We start from the raw sequence: 22,714 nt of genomic DNA on the forward strand, positions 1-22,714 counted from the left end.
ACCAGTTTACAAACTTAACATTGATACACACTGTAGTGTTTTAAATGTGTTAATGTGCAATTCCAGTTTCTATTCATAAAAATCCACTATTAAGATTTCCCCGTAGAGCCTTGAAACTTGCTTGAGACAAGCATTTTGCTTTCATTTTCAATTTTAAATTAACATTATTGTCCGTCAACGCAAGGTAGTTTTATAACAACTGCATTAACAAGCATGCAAAGCAGACTTGTCGTCTTTTTTGACATATTGCCTCATTGGTTCACTGGTGGAAGAAGAAATAAGATCCTTTACTTAAATAAAAGTACCAGTACCACAGTGTTAAAATACTCTATTAAAAGCAAAAATCCAGCATCCAAAATCCCACTTGAGTAGTAGTACAAAAGTATTGTACAGAGGCAAACATTTACTTCAAGCATCAAAAGTAAAAGTAATCATTATGCAGCAAAATCTCCTGTAAATTATATTATTGGATTATTATTGGTGATGCATAAACATTTAGGCAACATTTTAATGTTGCTCAGATGGAATTAGGTGGAGTTCATTTTAACTACTTTAAATGCTGCTGTACAGTTACACCTATATTAATGAAGCATATTAAGATGATCATGTTTGTTATACATAAAAATCTTAATCCACAACGTAACTAGCAAGTAGAGCTGTCAAGTAAATGTAGTAAAGTAAAAGTACAACACTTCCCTCTGAAATATAGACGAGTGGAAGCATAAAGTAACAGTAGATGGAAGCACTCAAGCAAAATACATGAAAAATGTATTTAAGTGCAGTATTTGAGTAAATGAACTTCATTACATTCCACATTATCTAAGTTGTAAATTGATTTTCATACTCTAATGCATACGGGGAACGGCTGCCTGTGAGGTTGTCACACATGGCTGTTAGGCTTCTGGCAGTTAAATGTAGACTTGTATGTTAATCTTTGGTATTGTTTCCTAATGATCTGTGATCTCACCAACCTGTTTTTGCTATTTCCATCTCACCTGCCAGCTGCTACTCTGTTTCCAGATCAGCCTTTATGCCTCATCTACGCTCACTGAAATCCACATTCTCCTTTTCTGACTTATTTCCTGTATTACATTTAATGTCTTCTTTTGTCTTTGATTTGGTACATACCCAGTGGAGGAGTATACTGATCTGATGACCTCCCTGAGGGTTCATTTCACTGGTTCACTCAATTCAACAATCCCTGCCCTGATCATATGAGGAAATTAGAGCCCTGACAATTTCATCCCAGTCAGTTTTGCCTCCAGATGAAATGTTATTCTAGTGTTACATTATCCAAACATAAGTGAAAACAAGTGTTTAAAATTTATATTTTTTATTATTTCTGTAGGAGCTAGGAAAAAAGTAAACCAAATTAATTTTAATATAAGTTTGTACAATGCAGTTAAGATCGGGAAGCAGAGAAATTATGCGATATGGTGAGAGGTACAAGGTAATAACGGTCTTGTGTATTCCAGGGTCTTAGTAGCTGGGAGATGTTACCTTAAACAGCTGATTCAGGGCTATGTATATTATGCTTGTACAAATCGGAGGAAAGGTCTCTGGCTCCAGCGTGGCAAATTCAGCTCCTTCAGAGTTTGTATTATCTCAGCGATGACATAACACTCAAAATAATCTTACAATGTTGACATTAATATAAAATAAGCAAATTACAGATGGTAATTACAGATGAATTAAGCAATGACACCATGCTTCTTGAGCTACGGTGCAAAATGAACAGAGGGGTTAAGGGGAGGCATGCTGTTAAACAGGAAAAAAAAAAATACAAAGCTAGAATAAAGTCTTCATTTGTGGAAACCACAAGATACTGAGGGATTTGAAACATCGGTCAAAAAAACCCCAAAACAGAACAAACAAACAAACAAACAAAAACAAAATAACTTACTGTAAATACAAAATATTCAAAATTCAAACCTTTAACTACGGGGGTGATGTACTGAAAATTTTACAACTGAGTTATTTTGTTTTTGCTTAAAATAAATGTATTTTGAATGTGATCTCTTGGGTACAACTATAACCGTTCAAGTGTCAAAAGGTCGGGTCAGTTTGACCCACATCATGGCAGAAAAAGGCTGACAAGCCCGGAACAGAGTACTCATTTTTATCAAAGTACTCACTGCTGACATGACCTCTCACTGCACCATTATTATCTACCCAGTCTGGAGGACACAAGTACCCAGGGGGAAGCCCTTCAAGTATATGATTTTTCTTTGCCTCAATCAAATCAAAATGGTTTCCGCACAAATACCAAAGAACAATGAACCTCAAAATAAACAACAGAAAATAAGAAAACTAAAACAACAATTATACAAAGGTAAGGAAGGAAGGTTTTTTTTTTTTTTTTCACTTTGAGAGATTGTATTTGCTTAATAGTCCTCCAAGGGGTGCTGTTGACCTTACTATTGGAGCTGAGGAACTTGGACAAAAACTAATAATGAATAGTAGAGTATTTCAGTTATTTCCATGTGTTTGCAGTTTGCGAGATGGACGAGCGAGAGGGGATCATGTCCAGCAGGTACTCCCTCTGACGAGCGTCCACGGTGGCTGACGTCTTGTGTCCTGTCAGGCTGGGGTTCACATAGGCCATAGTCACTCCTGTGAACATGCAACAGAGCAGCAGGTCAGGGTGTGGAGCGAGCTGCATGCCGTCAGTTTAATACTGTTAGAGTTAAATAAGAAAAAAGCAGTATGATTTTGCATAGCCACCCGTGTCCCCACAACACACAGACAGACAAAAGGAAAAATGACTGAATTTCTACTCCGAGGTACAGTAGTGACACCCAGGAAAAAATAAATCACCGAACTGAGGGACTATAGCAGGAAGAGGGAGATCATTTGTAGAGGGGGAACTGGAGAGTGGGATTGCCTTGTCCGAAAACATTTCCTCCATGTTTCTTAACTTTACTTTATTTTTTCTCTAATGTGTGTGATTATATTAGATATATTGGTAAATGATTCCTTAACACTAGAAAAATTTGAATTTAGGATGTGTAAGGATTGCTTTTGGACCAGACAGGAATTTGAAAGAGAACAGATGTCAGGCGCCAGAGTGGGGCTGGTATTAATGTGAGTCTACCTGTATTGCTGTTGCTCTGCTTCTTCCATGCAGTGGATGAGGCACTACCTCCGCTGATATTCCTGCCGCCGCCGATTCCACTGCTGCTCACCTTTGAACTCTGGACAGAGCGGTGGGAAACATGGGCATGCTTACCTGGCCGGTTGACTAAAGCTGCAGCCGCCACTGCACTCTGCAGCTGGGAGGAAGAGGAGAAGGAATGGGGGATGCCCCTCACCCCCACTGATGAGACACCATGGGACAGCTGGCCCTGGGAGCTCTGAGGAAGGGGTTTAGAGACACATAGAGGGGCTTTGACCTTCAGTGGAAATGACTGCAAGAGTGTTACTCTCAACAAGAAAAGCCGATTCCAACCTGCTTGATGGAGTGATGGTGAATCATGTTGGCTCCTCGGCTGGCCTGGTGGTGGTGCTGGAGGGAGGACGCTCTAGCCTGAGCCTGCTTCAGCTGCTGAGACACCAGCTGCTCTGCCTTCATCGATGAGGAGGCAGATGAAGAGGATGTGGAGCTACTGTGGGAGACTGTTGAGGACGTCTGCTGAATGATCCGCTGCTCTATTTCCTGCTCCTGTTGCAGCGCTTTCACAAACGCAGCTTTCAGCCTACTGGTATGCTCTGCTTTCAGAGCCTTTTTCTGATTGGATGACATGCAGTCTTCACAGAGCACTCTTCCACCTTTAGTCTTGTCTTGCCTCCAGCGGCAGGTGAAGTCAGTGTTGCACTGAGTGCAGATGAAAGGGTCTCTGATAATGGGCTTGGACAGTGCTACACCTGTCTTTCCTGGATGGAGAGAGATGGGAAACCCAGAGACACTTATCAAACACAGACAAAGCGACTGATATCAAATAAGTACTTCATAAGAAAGACACAGGATGAAAGATATCATAAAGTGAGGGTGTCCTGACTACATATAAACAGTAAAAGTGGGTAGGACAATAAGTAACACTTGTCTGAAACAGATACAAACATCTAGGGCTGCAACTAATGACTATTTTAATTATGAGGAATCTGATGATTACTTATCTCAGTTAATCTTTTTTTTCCCCAGCTGTTTGGTCTAAAATGCCCATTGCAAGTTACTAAAGCCAGGGGTGATGTCAAATAATTGCCCGTTGTACAAACAAGTGGTCCAAACATAAAGATATTCAGATAAAAGTGGCAAATCCTCACAATTTATAAACTGGAATTTGAGAATGTTGTTCTGTCCATAGACTGATTAACTGACCAATCATCTTACCACATGTAATCAAAAGCCATCAAAACAGAAAACCAACCCACCTCTGTGGATGGTATCCAGCAGATTCTGTACCACTTCTTCCAGTCCCACCAGGTAGATGAACTCATTATTGGCTGCTGAGGGCAGGAAGTTGAACTCTGGGGCAGGGGGCTTGGGCGGGGGGATTTCCAGGAGGGTCTTCTCCAGTTGTTTTCGCAGGGCTAGTTTAGCTGCAGCTTGGCGACTGGCTGGAGAGTCATTCACGCTAACCACAGACACTCCGCTGCTTCCTGAGGAGGAGCCCTTCAAACTGGATGGTGAGGCCTTTGATAACGAGCGAAGTCAGGAGGAAACACAACAGGTTTCAAAATCACAGTATCTTTGACTTGTTTGAGCAATGCAGAAAAATAATAAATTCCTGTGGGTTTTCATTAACACGATAAATTGTAACGTGTTTAATGATCAAAGAACACAGCTCAAACAGCTGGAGCCCCGTTCAAAGCTTCTGTGAAAGTCCATTTACAAAAATACGTTCAATTGTTACTGCTACACACAAGTGTAAAATTCAGTGGGTACTATATGATTATTATGGTTTATATTCATATCTACGGATTAGTTTGAGTTTATTCTCATAAAGGGGTGCCTGTTTCAGCTTCCAGTTGTGCTAAATCATATGTTTTAAAAGTAAAACTGTTAGGGAAAGGCATTCAACAGTCATTTGAGGATTTAACTAACACACAGACATGCTGTTGCCAGTTGAAAGCTAGCAGTCAAATCTGAAATCACACACATTAGCTAGTTAGTTTATTATACAGCGTAACATTACCTTTATTTTTGCCCATTAGTTCTCAGAAAAAAACTGGTTATGGGTAACTGCGCCATGCTTACCAAAATGTAAGTTAAAGTCAGGAGTGGATATTAATTTAAATAGGCAGTAAGATACTGTCTAATGTTATACTGAAGCTACGGAAAGTTTTCGTTGATTGTCTGCTGGTCAACATTTTAACCCTTTGGTCAAGTTTAACGCACAAGTTCACGTTATAAACTAATTAGACATGCTATTTTATTGACGTAAATGTGAACCTAAAGTTTCTTCTACTAGACGGACAGTAAAATATAAGCACTCTGTCAATTGAACAGAGACAAACCAACGGTGGCTAATTTTACAGCTTCCGTGATTCTAGGGGCATACAACTTGCTAGATAAGTGCTACTTGTGTTAAATGTAAACAAGATTGTGCTATTTATTTCATCACGAGTAAAATGACATGGTGCTTAACTTTTACTGTGTAGTGCAGTTGTAGGTACATATTTGATTTTGAAAGAGAACAGAGGCCCAAGCATCTCGTTTCAGCGTTGAAAGGACCAGTGTGTAGGATTTAGGGCGATCTACTGAAAGAAATAGAATATAATATTCATAATTATGTTTCCATTTGTGTGTAATACCCTGAAACTAAGAATCGTTCTGTTTTTGTTAGCTTACAATGAGCCCTTCCTATCAATGTAAGGAGCGGGTCCTCTTCCATGGAGCCAGCCATGTGGCACCACCATGTTTCTACAGTAGCCCAGAACGGACAAACCAAACACTGGCTCTAGGGAAGGCCTTTCGCGCTCTTTACGTTACCTGAAGGCCCCCGCAGGTTCTCCTACACGCTCGGAAAGGGAGAGGCGAAAGTCGGGCTTTTCAGTTGGTTGCACTCTGCAACCTCACCGCTAGATGCCACTGTCCTACACACTGGTCCTTTCAGACAGCCCGATGACAGAAACCCTCAATGAGAAAATACATGTCCGGACAGGCTAACGTCACCTAGTCAAACAGAAGCTAGCTTGATGGATTGATCGTTATTTGTTTTTCATAAAATACACCCCCTTTATTTTTTTGTGCAGCTGCAGCTACCCATTACAACAATATTTTCATGACTTAAATGATGCACCAGTAAGTATATTTTGTAATTGCGCGCCTGAACAGTGGGATGAAGCCCTGTGCGTCTACGCGCCCGCTGTCTTTGCAGCACCTTTCTTCCAAAGTCAATGCTAAAGTAATAGGGCCAGAATTTTCCTTTTTTTTTGATACAGGTTACAGGTCTAGCTAGCCTTGATGATGGGAACTGCTTACTAAGTAGCTGTATCCCGCTAAATCAACAGCTTGCCTTGCTGCGTCAACAACCACGCCTGAGATTTTGCAGCAGATTCTTTCGGGCCTCTTATTGTCGGTTTGATAGGCAGGTAAGTAGGTTTTTCTTATGAAATCACTTGAAACGGTTAGCATAAGAGTTTTGTGAGTGTGACACTTAATATTTTGTGTTCACTGTATACCTTTCTTGTACCTTATGGTATATTTGAATTGCAGAATGGTAATCAAAGGTTGGGGTGATTATTCATGTGACTAGGTACTTTCTCTGTAATTGTACTTGAGGATTGACTAAAATTTAGTCAGTTAAGCGTTGACTTAAATATATCACTTTAGATTTTGAATCACATTCATGATATAAACACAGGCTAAAATTGAAATTGAAATAAAATACTTTCTGTAGGTTGTCTAAAGCTGAACTTGAACACTTTTTAACTGTATACAATTAATATTCCAGCGAAGTAACAATGCCTCTACTTAAAGATCTTCTCCCAACATGTTTCAAAACATGCAAGAAAATACTGTGCTTGGAATAATGATTTGTGTCTGATATGGTTTTTCCACACACACACAAAAAAAAAAAATCATTACAAACTAATTCTTAAAATTAAACCCACTCCTTGTTCCTCAGTGAAAAATCCAGAATCTATGAATATGAAAATATTGTTCCTTTAAAAAGTTAACTACTGGACATAAGATTTCTGCTACTTCTCGAAGACATCTCAGTGTATGTGCTGAAGGCCCCAAGTTTCCGCATCAAACTTGTGTAAGTTGCATACTGGACCAGGACTGGGTCCCAAATGAGTTGTGATGTCACAAAATCCTGCTCCTACGCCCATGTCTTAAACTCAGATTTCAGGTGAGCACAGAGAAACTTTCCTCCGTCAGCAGATGAATGTGAAAACAGATCAAACATCCCAGTGAAGTAACAATGAGCAAAGTGGATGGGGACTTGTATAGGATATTATAGTATTTCTTCCACTTTGAATAGTAAAACACGTTTGCATATTCTGTCTCTCTTTTTTTTTTTTTTTTAACTTGGAGGCACCTGTGAGATACTGACCAGCATGTTAGCACTATTGCCGACTCTAATGAGGCCTGGCTGGACGATGCCTCTCTGGCCCTGTGCTGTAGGGGCTGAGGTCCTGGGACCCAGCAGCAGAGGAGGGGGTCCTGAGCCTGAGCCTCCAGAAGAAGCCAACTGCTGCTGCTGCTGCTGGCGGAGAGCCTGGATCTGCTGTGGAGATACAGAGATGGGCTAACCAGGACAATGAGAGGGACAACATGGAGGGACATCAGACAAAGGTAGTGGAGGACAAGGGAGGGACATCAAAAGCACCAAAGCAAAGGGCACACACAAACAGAGAGAGGTGCAAAGAGAGATCATAAGTCCTAAGTTTAAATTTAATTAGTTCCCAGCAGTTTGTCTTGGAGATGAAAAACATCAGTAAGACTGAATACCTCAGGCTATCATTGCCTAGACTAAGACACGATTTAAATATATAAAAAACGACATTTTAATATCTTAGCATGCTAATAATAGTGTTAACATTTCCCCATGACTCACCTGTGCCCCTCTGACTAGAGGCGGCATGATGATCTGGGAGCCATGTTTGGATGACACCTGCTGCCCTCCTCTCACCAGTGGCGGAGGGATAACCGTGCCTGAACTCCTGCCTGTCAAAATCTGGTCAGAGAAAACCACCGACAGAAACAGTATGAACTACACTATGAGGGGGCTTTACACTGACATGCTGCATGAGTGCATGTGCGATACCTGAGCTCTAACCTGCTGAGAGCCTTTGCTGCTTGCAATCGTTCCTCGAATTAGAGGAGGAGGAGCAGAGGAGCCGGGCAGACCTGAGGGCTGAAAAAAAGATATTAAACTACAAACAGAAAGCTATAAGTGGAGTCCTGTGTTGAAGGGATGTGTGACTCTTGGTTTGACCCTGTGCTGCTGTGGGTAATAACTGTTGTTTACCTTCTGGAGCGTGTCCCTCTGTATCTGGCTCTGCCGGAGTTTCTTCAGCAGCACCAGCTTGGCCTCCTCCAGTCTCAGCTCGTCCTTCAGCTGCTTAATGATGCGCTCCCTCTCCGCTGGGCTGCTCTTCTACACTCAACGGATCATAACATCAATTACACCACCCACATTGCAACAGGCAAAAACACCTTCCAGGTACCTGAAAGGTGTGACATGTTGGAGCTGCATCTGGTCTATGTATCGACCAGCAGTCATGCATGCTGTGGGACATTTTCAGCTGCTCGGATTTTGAGCGTCAATGAAATGCCTACAATGTAACTACAATCTTTGGGGGTTAGAAAATAACTTCTTCACATCAGGGCCCACCCTTCTGTGTCCACATTTAAATCTTGTTGCTTTGTCTTTCTTGGACTCACCATGAGCAGGTCTGTGTCCAACTCCTTAAAGTGGCTCAGGCCATTCACGGGTGGGCTGGGGGAGTCATTATCTGACAAGATGATGACATCATCATCTTCAGGGGACGGAGGGCGCTTCTCCCTTTTTATACTGCTGGACATAAGAAGGACATTGACCGTCAAATTTATGTATATTTCAGTATTTTCGAGCACTAATATTGTACATTGTGAAAACTGAACAGAATTATATCAGTTATGTCAAATTTACAATGCAAATAAAATGTTAGGATGTCAAACAATAAAATTTGCCTTTTTTCCACTTTGGGAAAAAGTTATTTAATCTATTTTAAGAACATTTTAAGGCTGTTTGAGGCAAAATGAAGAAGTACATCTCAACTGGCTCAAATATTAGGATCCCCTAGAAATATCTGTATTCACAGAGGTCTGCTCCTCAACCACAATTGTAATTTATGACTGTTGGTTGATTTGCTCCACTATAATTTAGCAAGTCCAGACATCTCTCCACAAAGCTTCTCTCCATGTTGATGCTATTCCAGCAACAACAGAACAGTCCTAACTGCCGAGGTGGGGCAATGTGGGAGTTAAAGCTCCAGTAAAGGTCTTTAAGTCCCGATGAAATGGCTGTTTGAGAGCACAGATTGTTGAAACAGGATATTGTGGCAGGGCAAATGAGGCCTTTGGGGGTGACCTGTATAGGGCTAACTACATCATACAAACTATGCTATGAAAGTTAGAGCAAGTGGGAATCTTGGAGGCAGTTTGGGTAAACCCTCACTTCTGTCTACAAAAAGATTATGCACTTTTTACACTTAACTCTTCCCGACACATATAGCCTCTACTGCAAAGCAACTGGTTCAACTGAAGCCTACATGTGAGATCATATGACCTAAATTCTTTGACTAGTGACACTCACAAACTGAAGAACATGAGTAATGTTCCCTTAAAAAACGAGGATGGCTTTGTGATTACGCAGATTATGCATTTCTGCGAGACATAAGAAGTCCTTAAAGTCAATGCATGACAACGTGAGGCCTGTCTCTCCTAGACGTCCTCTTTGTGTGTGTGTGTGTGTGTGCGTGTATTAGTCTCTCCTCAGGGCTTAGCGCCATCATCACTTCCTGTGGATTAATCACTACTCTTCCAAAGAAGTCACATGACCACAAAGTCATCATCACGTGACACATTCACTTTTCCTCCCCCCCACCCCCCACCCCCCCCTCACTGTTCCTTCCACTGTGGAAACCATGGCAACAACCGGCTGGAACCGGTTTGTGATACACGGCTTCATTTTGTGTGAGGGGAGTTTTTAGGGTTCAGGTGGTGAGTGGGGGGAAAATGGAGGTAGACTAAAAAAGAAAGTTAAACATCACCTCTGAGCACAACAACCCCCCTCAACTCCCCTCTTTCCCCTCCACAGTAAGTTTAAAGATCATCAGGGTCATAAAAGTAACTTTAAACACTTTTAGTCTTTCTAGGGTCAAATGAAGTGCCATTTATCCTTTAGTAAATTCCCTTAAGTGGGTTTCTTAGAACAAAACATTTAGACAAGAACTTTCCAGTCTTTCAGTGAAACCAGATAGCTTCTAGGTAAATGAAGCTTTGTCCATATTCACACCATCCCTTTTTTCTGACAGGTACCTCATAATGTTGTCACAGCTAAACACAGTTTACTATGAACCATTCCTCACCCTCTGGAGGTGCTCATGTCCACGGGCTGCTCTCCCGTCTGAACTTCCACTTTAATGGTGGCCTTCACCTCGCCTGCAGCCAGCATGCCACCGGACGCCTTTGGCTCTGTCAGTCGGGCCCGGCTCCTCGTATCCATAGCTGGCTCCGTCCTCACCCTGTTGGCTCTGTCGTTGCAGTCAGTCCGATTGTCTGAGCTGGGTTCAACCGTCTGTTGTCTCTGGGTCAGCTCTCGATCATCCTTCACCAGCTGGGAGGCCAAAGGTAACACTAAAGACAATGGCAACCGGCTCTGCTCTTGCTCCTTCTCGTGTTCTGATCCCGTGCTAGTCCGGCTCTGACCGTCCTGTGCCAGTACAGCGTCGGGTTTTGGTTTAGTTTGTGTCGGTGTTGTGGGTTCAGACGGGTCCAATTTAGGCTTTTTGTTTTCATTTTCAGCATCGGAGGGTTCTATAGACTGGGGAGCAGCCTCCCTCTCCAGCGCCCTCTTCTGGCTGCGTGTCTGACGGACAGCCTCCTCAGACATGCCCTGCAGATAAAGGAAGAAATAACTGTTATCTGGACTGTTATTGATTCAAACAGGATCAAAGTTGCAGGTCAAATCCCACAAGCTACAGAAATAAAGTATTTTCAGTCTTTCACCAAAGTTCAACAGAGCGGACTCATGTCACATTTCATCCCAACAGCTAAGCATCTAACCCAAACTACAGAGAACTGAAATTTGCAGGAAGTTGAACATTTGAAAAAAAAAATTGCACGTGTAAACCTTGTAAACAGGTTAAATGCATTAAAATGTGGATTCCTAACATTTGAAATGTTGCATGGCAGTTGCTGTTTAAGTTACACTTAACTACACTGAAAGGCTTTCAAGTTACGTTTAAGCATTTAGGAGATGGCGTGTCCCCATTCATTCCCATGTTGATGTCAAAAGATAAACTATAAACAGTATGGTGAAACCGAAGGTCTGTTCATTTTGTCTGGCTCTCAGCAACCAAGAAAGCTCTTGAAATGTATAGACAATTAGTGTTTGTAAACAAATACATTTGGCTCAACTTAAAAATAAAGTTGATTACAGCCATTTGAAACTTTACAGCTGTATTGCACAAGGTTTAAAAAGACAATTTTTGCTCTGGTTGTTTGTCACATTTTATTCTTGTGATGTTGACATTAACTGACAAAACCTACACTACGGAGCTATTACCTAATAATAAATTATGTTATGCATTTTCCTGAAAGTGCAGTTGTGATTGTGTGCCTGTCATTTAGAACTTAAACAGACAAAACTGACCTTGAATCAGTGAAGTCACTTTACCAAGATGTTTACTCAAATATAATTCACAAACATGCAATTATCCAAATTTCAGTCTAAACCAAAAATCAAAAGAAGGGGAAACTGAAGTTTCAGTTAGTGTTCAGTGCAAAAGAAAAACGTCTGCGGATTTTGAAAGAGGGTTAACAACAAAAAAATGTTGCAGTGAGACATCAAATAGCTGGAAGAACATGACAACACTGTAATCAAATCACAGTTGAACAGGGACTTGGGGAATAGCTATAATTAACTGGAGCATGATTTCTGTTAAAATATTCAAAATGACCAGTGACTAGGAGTACTTTACTAATTTATGTGTGCAAGTGAAACATTTTTTTCAATCATTTCAAAGCCTGTAGGTTGTGTATAACCTTTCTTTCCCTGAGTATGACGCCAAGGAGCACCAGATACACTACCCTCTGATATCCCCTGTACAACAAATTCAATCCCACCAGATGTTGACATGCCAGCACTAGTGAATACAGAGACGTATAGTAGCTTGTTGTGTCAGACAGATGAACGTACAGGGTGAATTTATGCGCTCGCAGATGTACGTCAGTACATGCTACATATAGACACACATTATCCCTGCAGTGGCTGTTCTGAATCCTATTTGTTAGGTCAGAAATGAGAGGAAACACAGGGAGATGGTAGACCACATGGGTCAATTCATCTACCTTTAATGTGTTGATAAAGGCTTATCACATTGTTCTGTATACACCTATGATGCACCTTCCAGATCAGTGTATAAAGAACCATTTACGTGTAATAGACACCACACCTTTTTGATGTCAAAAGTGGAGAGACTGTGTCCGACAATTTGTTGTAACTTTTTGACACATCCTGAACACACTTCACACGGAATTTGAACCTGTTCCCTCATTTTTTCATGACAAATTAAGCAGATAAAAGGGCTGGAGTTGATTCAAAGTGCTGAATTTGCATTTGGTAGCTGTTTATGGGAAATCTAAATATGCAATTCCAAGAAGCTTTGATGCAAATGAAGGAGATCATCGTTAGGCTGAAAAAACAAAACAAAAAACAAATATAAACCTATCAGACAGATGGCAGAGACTTTAGGAGTGGCCAGATCAACAATTTGATCCATTCTGAAAAAGAAGTAATGCACTGGCGAGCTGAGCAACACCAAAAAGCCTGGAAGACCATGGTAGACAACTAAAGTGGATGATCGCAGAACTCTTTCCTTGGTGAAGAAAAAACCTTTCACAAGCCAGGTCAAGAACACTCTTGTAAAAGGTAGACCTGGGTTTATCACAAAGTGCAAACCATTGGTAACACTCAAGAAAAGAAAGGCCAGATTAGGCTTTGCCAGAAAACATCTAAAAAGCCTGCCCACTTCTGGAACAGGATTCTTTGGACAGATGAAAACAAGATTAACTTGTACCAGAATGATGTGAAGAAGAGAGTGCGGATAAGGAAAAGAATGGCTAATGATCCAAAGCATACCACATCATCTGTCAAACATGGTGGAGGTAGTGTTATGGCATGGGTATATATGGCTGCCAATGGAACTGGGTCACTGGTGTTTATTAATGATGTGACTGCTGATAAAGGTAGCAGGATGAATTCTGAAGTGTATCGGGCTATATTATCTGCTCAGATTCAGCCAAATGATGCACAACTGATCGGACGGTGCTTCACAGTACAGATGGATAATGACCCAAAACATACTGGGAAAGCAACCAAAGAACTTTTCAAGGAAAGAACTGGAATACTCTCCAATGGCCGAGTCAGACACCTGACCTCAACCCAAGTGAGCAGGATTTTCACTAAATGAAGACAAACTGAGGGCAGAAGAACCACAAACAAGCAGCAACTGAAGGCGGCTGCAGAAATGGTCTGGGAACGCACCTCAAAGGAGAAACTCAGCATTTGGTGATGTCCATGGGTTCCAGACTTCAGGCAGTTATTGACTGAAAAGGATTTTCATCCAAGTATTAAAAATAATCCTTATATTTATAATTGTGTTGATTTGTCCAATTACTCTTGAGCCTCTGAAAATGATGGACTTATATATAAAAATGGCTGTAATATTTAAACGGTTAATGTGATATTTTTGTTAAACCCCTTGAATTAAAGCTGAAAGTCTACACTTCAATCAAATCTTGATGGCTTCGTTTCAAATCCAGTTTGTTGGTGAACAGAGGCAATTTTACGAAAACTGTGTCAATGTTCAAATACTTATGGACCTAACTATATATACACACAAACATATATATATATACACATACATACATACATACACATATATACATACATACATTTATATATACACACACACACACATACATATATATACACACACACACACACATATATATACACACACACACACACACATATATACACACACACACACATATATACACACACACACACACACACACACATATATACACACACACACACACACACATTTACATACACATATGTTTGTGTGCGTTGAAAATTACACGTGAACATATGTAATGTTCAACGCATTTCGTCCCACTCATTGCTGGCTTGCTTTTCCCCCTCCCTCGAGAGTGGCCATGGATCAGGTATATTGAATACAATGAGTGTATTGAAATCTGCGCTACTTTGTTGGAGCATCTTCATAATGCGCATGTAAACATATCTTGGATTCAGAAATGTCACTAGCTGGGGTGCTGTAATAGACACTGCCATACCCTGGCATGTAAACACTGTGTCCAGGTTTCTAATCATTCTTAATCTTGTGCACAGGTGCGTCATCAACTGATGTGAACTAGTAGTTAGTCAGAACAACAAAATACATTAGACTACGACTACAATTAACTCTTGCAACCTGGGCTACTTCTTTGTGACACACACTGTACACACTCCTACCCACTCCCCTTCCTGTTCGGTTAGGTCAGCGGGCATAAAGCACATTACGTTTATCCATGATCTACCTATACAACATACATACAGAGTCACAATGCAGCATGTGGAGCAGTCATCTGATAGCAGAGCTGACTCTTAAGTTTTTTTTTTAATACTCTGACATCACTCTGAGACACACATGACATGACCCTTCCCAGGATTCACTGGGACACACAAAGCACTTTTCCTGAGAACCGGTTTAAACTGGTTGGCTAGTGTGTGTGTGTGTGTGTGTGTGTCTGTGTGTGTGTGTGTGTTTGTGTGTGTGACTGAGAGAAGCTGAAGCTAGTTTTAACCCTTCAGGTGCTGGAGCAGACGCAGGGCTTCAACAGTGACGGCCATTATACAGTGTGTGTGTGTGTGTGTTTGTGTGTGTGCATGCATGTGTGTGTGTTGTGGTGGTAGGTGGTTTATAAAGGCATTATCAATTCTGGTGCATATAGCTGTGAAATGATGCTGGCGGAAGAAGTTAGACACAGGGAACACCCCCCACACCCCCCCAACCTTACATGGACACTGACCCTATCTTTGTAACAGGTGATCTGAATGGCTGACAGGTTTCAGATTTCATCTCCATGGCAGTTCACACACACATTTCCTTCATGCACAGAAACACAGACACAGTGAATCAACCAGCCACCCACCCAAGAACTTGGAATCACGTGCAACCAGTGCAAAGCCTCTGAAGGCAACTAAAACTGAAAGGCAAACTTGACTTTACAGATCTTACAAACCTATTCATGCAACGTGCACAAAGGTGACATACAAGTTAACCGTCACATATGAATGCATATATGAGAATGAGGGATACAGTAAACTGTCTTTTTCAATATTACACTATTTTTATCAGTAGGCATGTGTGATAATGAAAGTTTCATGGTGCATTTATCAGTATTATCTCCATAACAATATTATCCTGATAAATATTCAAATAAGATGGAAATCCTCAAACAGCATTTAATTACACTATAAAGACTTCATAGTACAGTTTGCGGTAGTGGCCATGGTGATGTGTCCTTAAGTTTGTTGGCTTTCACTTTTTTAATACATTTTTATCAGAGCGATAGTTTTCCTTATGCATTTTTTTCAACCGTATCAACATACTTGGACCAAATCCTTTTCACAAGCAAAACAAGTTACATGGTCTCCATTGTCTTTGCTGACAAAACACATTATTTCTCCACTTTTCTACAGTATCTGTGCATTTCCCAGAATGCTGTTGGGTCTTCCATTGTAGGGCTGAGCAATATTTCTGTATAAGGTCTACAAACAGACCACTAATAGAGATTTGAGCTGTGATATGCACTTTCTTTACCATTTGTACTGTTAAAAAAAAAAAAAAAGGATTATAATTGTAACAACTGAAACGTAACTGTTACATCAGCACAACTCACTGCATATTAGCTGGTGTACAGCTGTTAGCTGTTAACATACAGTTCATCCAGAAAGTATTCAGACCCCTTCACTTTTATTTACATTTTGTTATGTTGCAGCCTTATGCTAAAATCGTTTTTAATTTAATTTTTCCCCTCATATCCCCACATAATTCGTAAATGGAAGAAGTTTGGAAAAACCAGGACTCTTCTTAGAGCTGGCCTCCCAGCCAAACTGAGCAATCGAGGGAGAAGGGCCTTGGTGAGAGAGTGGACCAAGAGCCCGATGGGCTTTATAGCAGAGTGGCCATATGGAAACCTCTCCTCAGGTTAGGTTGTCATTAAAGGGTATTGAGTGTAGATTGATGAGGGGAAAATGTATTTAAACGATTTTATCACAAGGCTGCAATATAACAAAATGTGAAAAAAGTAAAGGGGTCTGAATACTTTCTGAATGTACCACTTTCCCATTCACTTTTGGACTCCACTGTACATTGTGTTATAAACTGTAAGTCACACTACCCAACACTAGTCCATAATGTGTGAGAGGAGTTCCCCATATGAAAAACAAAAACTAAAGCTAAACTATAATTGCATTTCTAAATCTACATACAGACAGATGACAAATTGAAGGAAAAATCTGAATGAATGAGCGGAGAAACATAATGAATGCAGATGCTTCCACACAGGTGCACTGCACGGTACAATTAACCAATTAACATCGAATCATGCTCTGTGACATGTATAATAATGCTGAGCAGGTCCAGCTGATTCTGATTTTGTATCAAGATGCAAGAGGAACAGAGCTAAGTGACTTTGAGAGAGGGTTAATTGTTTGGGCACGGATGGCAGGAGCTTTAGTCAAAAAGACTGCTGAACTGGCTCATGTTTCAATAGGAACAGTGACTTAAGTGACATCTGTTTTTAGATCTATGGGAAAGACATCAGTATATAGGGTCAGAAATTGTGGTCGTCAGTGCACATTTGATGACCGTGAGGCTCATGTATTAGTGCGATATACGAGGAAAAACAGATGAGCAACTCTTCCTTAGGTGACAGACTGTCAAAGCAGGACGTGATCAGACTGTGTCGGCAAGAACAGTCCATCAACAGTTACACAGAGAGAGATATTATAGTGGGGTTGTAGTGCATAAACGCCTCATTACAACGATGAATGCACATCTGAAGGTTCAGTGGTGCAAAAAAACTGGCACTAGTCTACAGAGATGTGGAAAAAAGTGATATGGTCAGATGAGTAGTCCTTCACCATATTCTCCACAAGTTGGTTTAGTGCATTTGTGGCAAACACCTAGAGAATGGTACAGGCCTGAATGCTTGACCCCTACAGTTAGGGGATCCAGTGGCTCTGTCATGCTGCGGGGGGCATTTTGCTGGCATGGTTTGGCTCCACTTGTCCCCCTAGAGGGTAGTGTCATTTCAAATCAATAGAAAGTCGTTCTGAGTGATCATCTTTATCCTGTGATGAAACATTTCTATCCTGATGGGAGCGGTCTCTTCCAGGATGACAATGCCTCCATCCATAGGGCATGATGGGTCACTGAATGGTTTGATGAGTATAAGAATGATGTGAAGCATATGCTATGGCCTTCACAGTCAACAGATCTCAACCCAAGTGAACATCTAGGGGAGATTTTGGACCAACGTGTTAGACAGCGCTCTTCACCACCATCATCAAAACACCAAATGAGAGAAAATCTTTTGGAAGAATGGTCTTCATCTCTCCAGTAGAGACTTGTAGAATCTATGCCATGGAGAACTGAAGCTGTTCTGGTGGCACGTGGTGGCCAAACATCTTAATAAGAAAATTTATGTCGGCTTTTCCTTTAATTTATCACACGTCTGTATATGAATATTTAGTGATTATTTTTAAAAAAATGAAAGAAAGCTGAAATCTGGTAGCTTTGAAACATAAAAAGAGAAAATTTACATAGCCTAAATTTGATAATGAGCAACTGAAAAAGAATAAAAAAAGGCTATATTACGAAGGAATCTTTGTCTAGGGTCTTAATGTTTCACTGTTTAATGATATTTGATAAAATTTCAATTCTTGCAGCCACACCTCAAGGAAATAAAGATGTACTGACAATGTGTGTTTGGAGTGGTATGTATGTATCACTTTAAATGTAACACAGCGATGCAGGAAATACTTCGTAGCTGCTGCTTTGTAAAGTAACTTCAGGGGAAGTGCAGACAAATATCTAAAGTGACATTTACCAAAATAATCTCAATTATAGTTTTTTGCAATGATCATCCCAACCTTGTGTCTGTGTGCACTCATTACAAAAGCTACATTAAATGTGCTATATGTTTCTGCTATCACTACATAGCCAACGTTAGCATTAACAGCTGTTTACTTACCAGTCTAGAAGAAACATTGATAATTCAGCATCCCACTTCATTCCTTTACACAGTACTTCATCCTTTCAACTGAACTGAGGGCAGACTGGATGCTACAGTGACTCACTATTGCAAACAAGAGTTATCATTGCCGTTGCGTTCCACTACTTGAGACAGCTCTTGGCGAGCAAAAGAATGAAGTTTGATGCCGAATTCAGAACCTTTCTTCTGGACTGGTATGTAAACAGTTGTTAATGCTAACGGTGGCTATGTAGCGATCGCCAAAAACCTACATGTCATCTATAACAAAATGACCATAAGACTATGGTCTTAGGGTAACAAACACTACCTTCATCATCTTCATATCCTTATGATAGAATTAATGAATTAATGAATATCCTCTATAGTCTTATGTACATGTAAGACATCTTAATCAACAGTGGTCCAAAAAACACATTCACTGTAGATAGGCTGAGTGTAATTAATTTCTGACACTCCATAAAAGTAATAAACTGAGTTATTACTCTATCTCTTGTCATTGCTTTCTTTGGTGAACTTCTTTACAGGGGGAATGAACATTGTACAGTCTGTGTTTGAAGACTCTTTGAAAGGGTTTTCCAAGTATTTATGTAATCAAACTAAATGCTTCCGTTAACATTTGCAGTGTTATTAAATCACGGTGATCTCTACTACATTATCAAATTGCACTGTGCAGATACTTGGCTCTTGGCGAGTGTGGCTTTCAACATCGCAGATTACGTGTACTTGAATCTGGCATCAGGTTTCTACCACTATCAGGGCACCGCTCATCAGGATCTACAGTTTATCTGCACCTGTCTGGATTTCTGCTGAGTGTCTCCTTTTCCTTCCGCAAGGTGGTTATTCATCTTGTCACTCGTGGATCATGTCAACCATCAGTCACTCAAGTCATCAGTCATTCAGGCTGGCAGGATCACTCTCAACCATCGATGTCGGGCTGCACGTACAGTCTGTATTTATTTACCCAATGACAGACCTTTACCCTGTGAAAACATATTTCTACACTGCAAGAAGGTTTCAGAAAACTTCAACCCCACAGCTGCACTACCTTGTAAAACTGCTGTAATTACGAAATGTTCTTATCAACTATCTGGCTGCATCTGTCTGAATGATAGCAATGATGGTATCCAAGTACTATCTTTTACCAAACCACTGTTGCATGATCACAATAACAGACTTCAATCTGACTTGATGTAATTTAACAATTTAGCTTCGGGGCTGGTTATAGCCAAAGCCAATGTTTGTGGGTTACTGGCTTGCTCCATTAAATTCAACTCTTAACAAGTCAGTGCTTTATGCACTAGCTAACACCAATGTCTAAACAAAATAGGCAGAAAAAAGGCAATTAGAGAGCAAATTGCTCCCTATATATCTGATGAAGTCATGGAGGCTTGACAAAACAGCTGCCCTGTGACCCCTGCAGTCATGTGCAGCAGCTTAAAAAATGGCCAGCAGACGCCCCTTTCCAGAACAGAGGCTGATTACACAACTACTCTGGATCGGTCTTGTGTTTGATCAGTGTAACAGTGTTTTCTGGAAAACAGCAAGGCTCAACCTTCTGACTCACTCAGTCTTGTAATTTTAACACTATGAATGCAGCCACCCCAGGGATGGAGAGAGCTACCAGTGCATTATGCTGTGCATGCACAACTTCTGCACCGTCTGTCGTGACAGCTAGTTCGGTAATCCCACAGTCAAAGTATTGTAATCTCTTCTCTCCTTTATTTTGACCAGTGTTGGACAACCCCTTCACTAAAGGCAACCTGTATATTGTTCACAGTGACAGTTCATGAACAATGCAACCATGCACTGGTTTGTTAACAAGCAAATAACACTTTACAAGGCCTTTGTTCTCATGAACAACTGAGTGTTCATTCTAGATCTCCACAAAGAGGCAATGAAGTCTCCTAAAAGCAGACCACTTCACCACTTTACCCTCCACAGTCTACAAAGGACTTTCAAGTGCCTGTGTTGTGTTGTGCTGTGCTGTGCTGTGTTGCTCGTATCTGGCTGCAATATCAATTAACCAATAATTACTGGTAAGAATGTTAAATATATTTGACAAAAGGGAGAGCGGCAACGATTAGCTGATTCATCGATCAACAGAAAATTAAGCAGCAACAATCTCAACAAACACTTAAGTATTTTTTGAATCGCAAATGACAAAAAAATCACTGATATCAGCCTCACAAATGTAATTACTTTCTGGTTGTCTTACTCTTCTGTAACAGTAAACCGAATATTTCTGAGTTTTGATCCGACAAAAGGCAGGCACTTGAGTACGTTGTCCCAGCCCGGGGGGAACCAGGATTGACATTTTTGACAATTTGCTGTAAGTTTTTGGACCAAACTATTAATCAAGAAACTAATCAGAAGATGAAGTGATAATGAAAATATCCTCTGACATCATGTATTCTCTAACAATAACACGTTCATGTAACAACTTAAAGTCGTTAATTTGTCCTCTGTTCACTCCTCTTTTTATTAGTCTAATTATGAGCATTTTTAAGTTCAAAGTTGTAGATGAGATTATTATTGTTGTTGTTACTGAGAAAGCAGCTGATATACACCTCTAATAACAGGACAGACATTATTTAAAAAACCTTAGTAAATCTCAGTCCAAACCAGTATGTCATATAAAGTACAGTAATTACACGTTAAGGTCTTAAACGATCACAAATAAAGTTAACAGCAACAGTCAGTGCCTGCATTTGGTTTTGTCAACATACCATGAGCAACACCGGCTTCCGTCATGTGTAATCATTAACTAATAAAAGGTTTTAAATCCATCTGTGCGCGTCCAGATAAACAGGCGACGGAGAAATGTGCATAAACTGGTCTGGTGGCATAGATCCTGAGCCTCAGCTTTGTCCCGAAGCGCTGCAAACTCGCATGGCTGTGGTGGCTGGAAATGTGCGTGTGTGTGTGTGTGTGTGTGTGTGTGTGTGTGTGTGTGTGTGTGCGTGCGTGTGTGCGCCTGTGCCTGTCTGGGTGAGAGTAAGAGACAGGGAGGGGGTGTGTGCGCGGTGTGTGTCAGAGTGTGTGTGTGTTCAGCTTTAAGAGGAGGAAGACTACGGTTGTCACAGAGAGAAGTAGGAAGATTAGCTACCAGATAGCAGGACCAACACTGGTGCCACCACGGGGCTTAAAGCGGGCAGCAGCGTCCACCATTAACGCTACACCACCCCGTACACCATCCAAACCCAAGTCAGCCCTTTAAAAACTAAACCCTGCCCACACTACATGTGCAACCAGCCGGCTTTTTTATTATTGACACCGCCTCAGCGGAGGTGAGCGTGTTATTAGTTAGCGGGCTAACATTAGCTACATCGCACAAACAAAAACACGAAGCCACTTTGGCTCGGATATAAGCGGTTGATGTCTGACCATCGGCGGCTAACGGGGACTTCGTGTCAAAGTAGTAAAAGTCCTCCAGCCGGGCGGCTGCTCATCAACATGTCCCACACAACCAGAACCGAGCCCGAATCGGTGACCTGGCTGCACCCCGATGCGGGACAACCATCGGCTCCAAAAGGGGACACAAACTTTCATCCTACTGCGCTGAAAGTGAGGCTGTCTGTGGCTCACTGGGACTGTTTACCTGGGTGTCCCCTCCCGATGAAAATCCTTCGAGTCGGAACTCATAAATTTCATCGACCGGCCCACGGACTGAGCTGAGCTTGTCGCCGACGAGCCGCTGGCGATGTAACGTTATAATCCTTACCTCATTAAACGACTTCTACGGCACAAAACAAGTCCGGGGATCACATTTACAAGCTGGCACGCTTAAGAAAACGTAAAATAAAATAAATTTCGGCTGAGTGAGTGAGCCCCCCCCCCCCCTCTCTCCTCCCCGGTGCTCAACCTTTGGCGCTGCGGAGAAGTGTTACTTTTCAACAGCCCATCAGCTTCTTTATCGTCACAGATAGGTGGAGGAAAACCTGGCTCCTCTCGACGAGTCCGAATAAAAGGCTCCCCTCGATCCACTTACTAAAAAACTTCGGCTTCAGCCCAGTCAACTTACTCGGTCGCTTTGTCGCCCGTTCTTCGCCGATGGTCGACCAAGGAATGTTTAATCTGCAGTTAACCTCGATAAATCGTTGCTTTTTTGAAATCCAGGGGATATCCTCTTTTTTTCGGCCCTCCCCACTGCCGCGTCTGTTGCCAAATAATGCGCCTCAACACACATGGAGCCGCTGCGTCCTCTTA

The 22,714-nt window shown here is 41.3% G+C and overlaps 1 protein-coding gene and 1 long non-coding RNA gene across 12 annotated transcripts; one reads left to right on the top strand and one right to left on the bottom strand.

The window, feature by feature from the left end:
• Positions 1 to 1,350: 1,350 nt before the first annotated feature.
• Positions 1,351 to 22,714, bottom strand: LOC120799068 (transcriptional repressor p66-alpha-like). Of its 11 annotated transcripts, none has more exons than XM_040143936.1 (11): positions 22,530 to 22,714; positions 10,525 to 11,051; positions 8,837 to 8,969; positions 8,421 to 8,549; positions 8,217 to 8,306; positions 8,007 to 8,126; positions 7,503 to 7,697; positions 4,372 to 4,633; positions 3,449 to 3,873; positions 3,095 to 3,353; positions 1,351 to 2,613 (listed from the first exon to the last, which is right to left on the bottom strand). In XM_040143936.1, the coding sequence occupies exons 2-11, from the start codon at positions 11,046 to 11,048 to the stop codon at positions 2,474 to 2,476; spliced, it is 2,277 nt and encodes a 758-aa protein (XP_039999870.1). In that variant the 5' UTR covers positions 11,049 to 11,051; positions 22,530 to 22,714; the 3' UTR covers positions 1,351 to 2,473. The 11 variants fall into 11 exon arrangements, with proteins under 11 accessions (XP_039999870.1, XP_039999873.1, XP_039999871.1 ...); XM_040143939.1 differs by having other exon boundaries at positions 22,497 to 22,714; XM_040143937.1 differs by lacking the exon at positions 22,530 to 22,714 and adding an exon at positions 22,230 to 22,377.
• Positions 5,980 to 8,427, top strand: LOC120799070. Its single transcript, XR_005708779.1, has 4 exons — positions 5,980 to 6,244; positions 6,385 to 6,534; positions 7,484 to 7,744; positions 8,025 to 8,427. It is a non-coding gene; the product is annotated as an uncharacterized LOC120799070 (long non-coding RNA).

The sequence above is a fragment of the Xiphias gladius genome, chromosome 14 (genome assembly GCF_016859285.1).
Source record: "Xiphias gladius isolate SHS-SW01 ecotype Sanya breed wild chromosome 14, ASM1685928v1, whole genome shotgun sequence".
NCBI classification, from domain to species: domain Eukaryota; kingdom Metazoa; phylum Chordata; class Actinopteri; order Istiophoriformes; family Xiphiidae; genus Xiphias; species Xiphias gladius.

Excerpts from the sequence above, each read along its gene's own strand:
- LOC120799068 (XM_040143933.1), bottom strand. Across the intron at positions 8,970-10,524 it reads GACATGAGCACCTCCAGAGG|CAGTATAAAAAGGGAGAAGC; the intron begins GTGAGGAATGGT and ends TCTTATGTCCAG. Across the intron at positions 4,634-7,502 it reads GCAATAGTGCTAACATGCTG|GCCTCACCATCCAGTTTGAA; the intron begins GTCAGTATCTCA and ends TCGTTATCAAAG.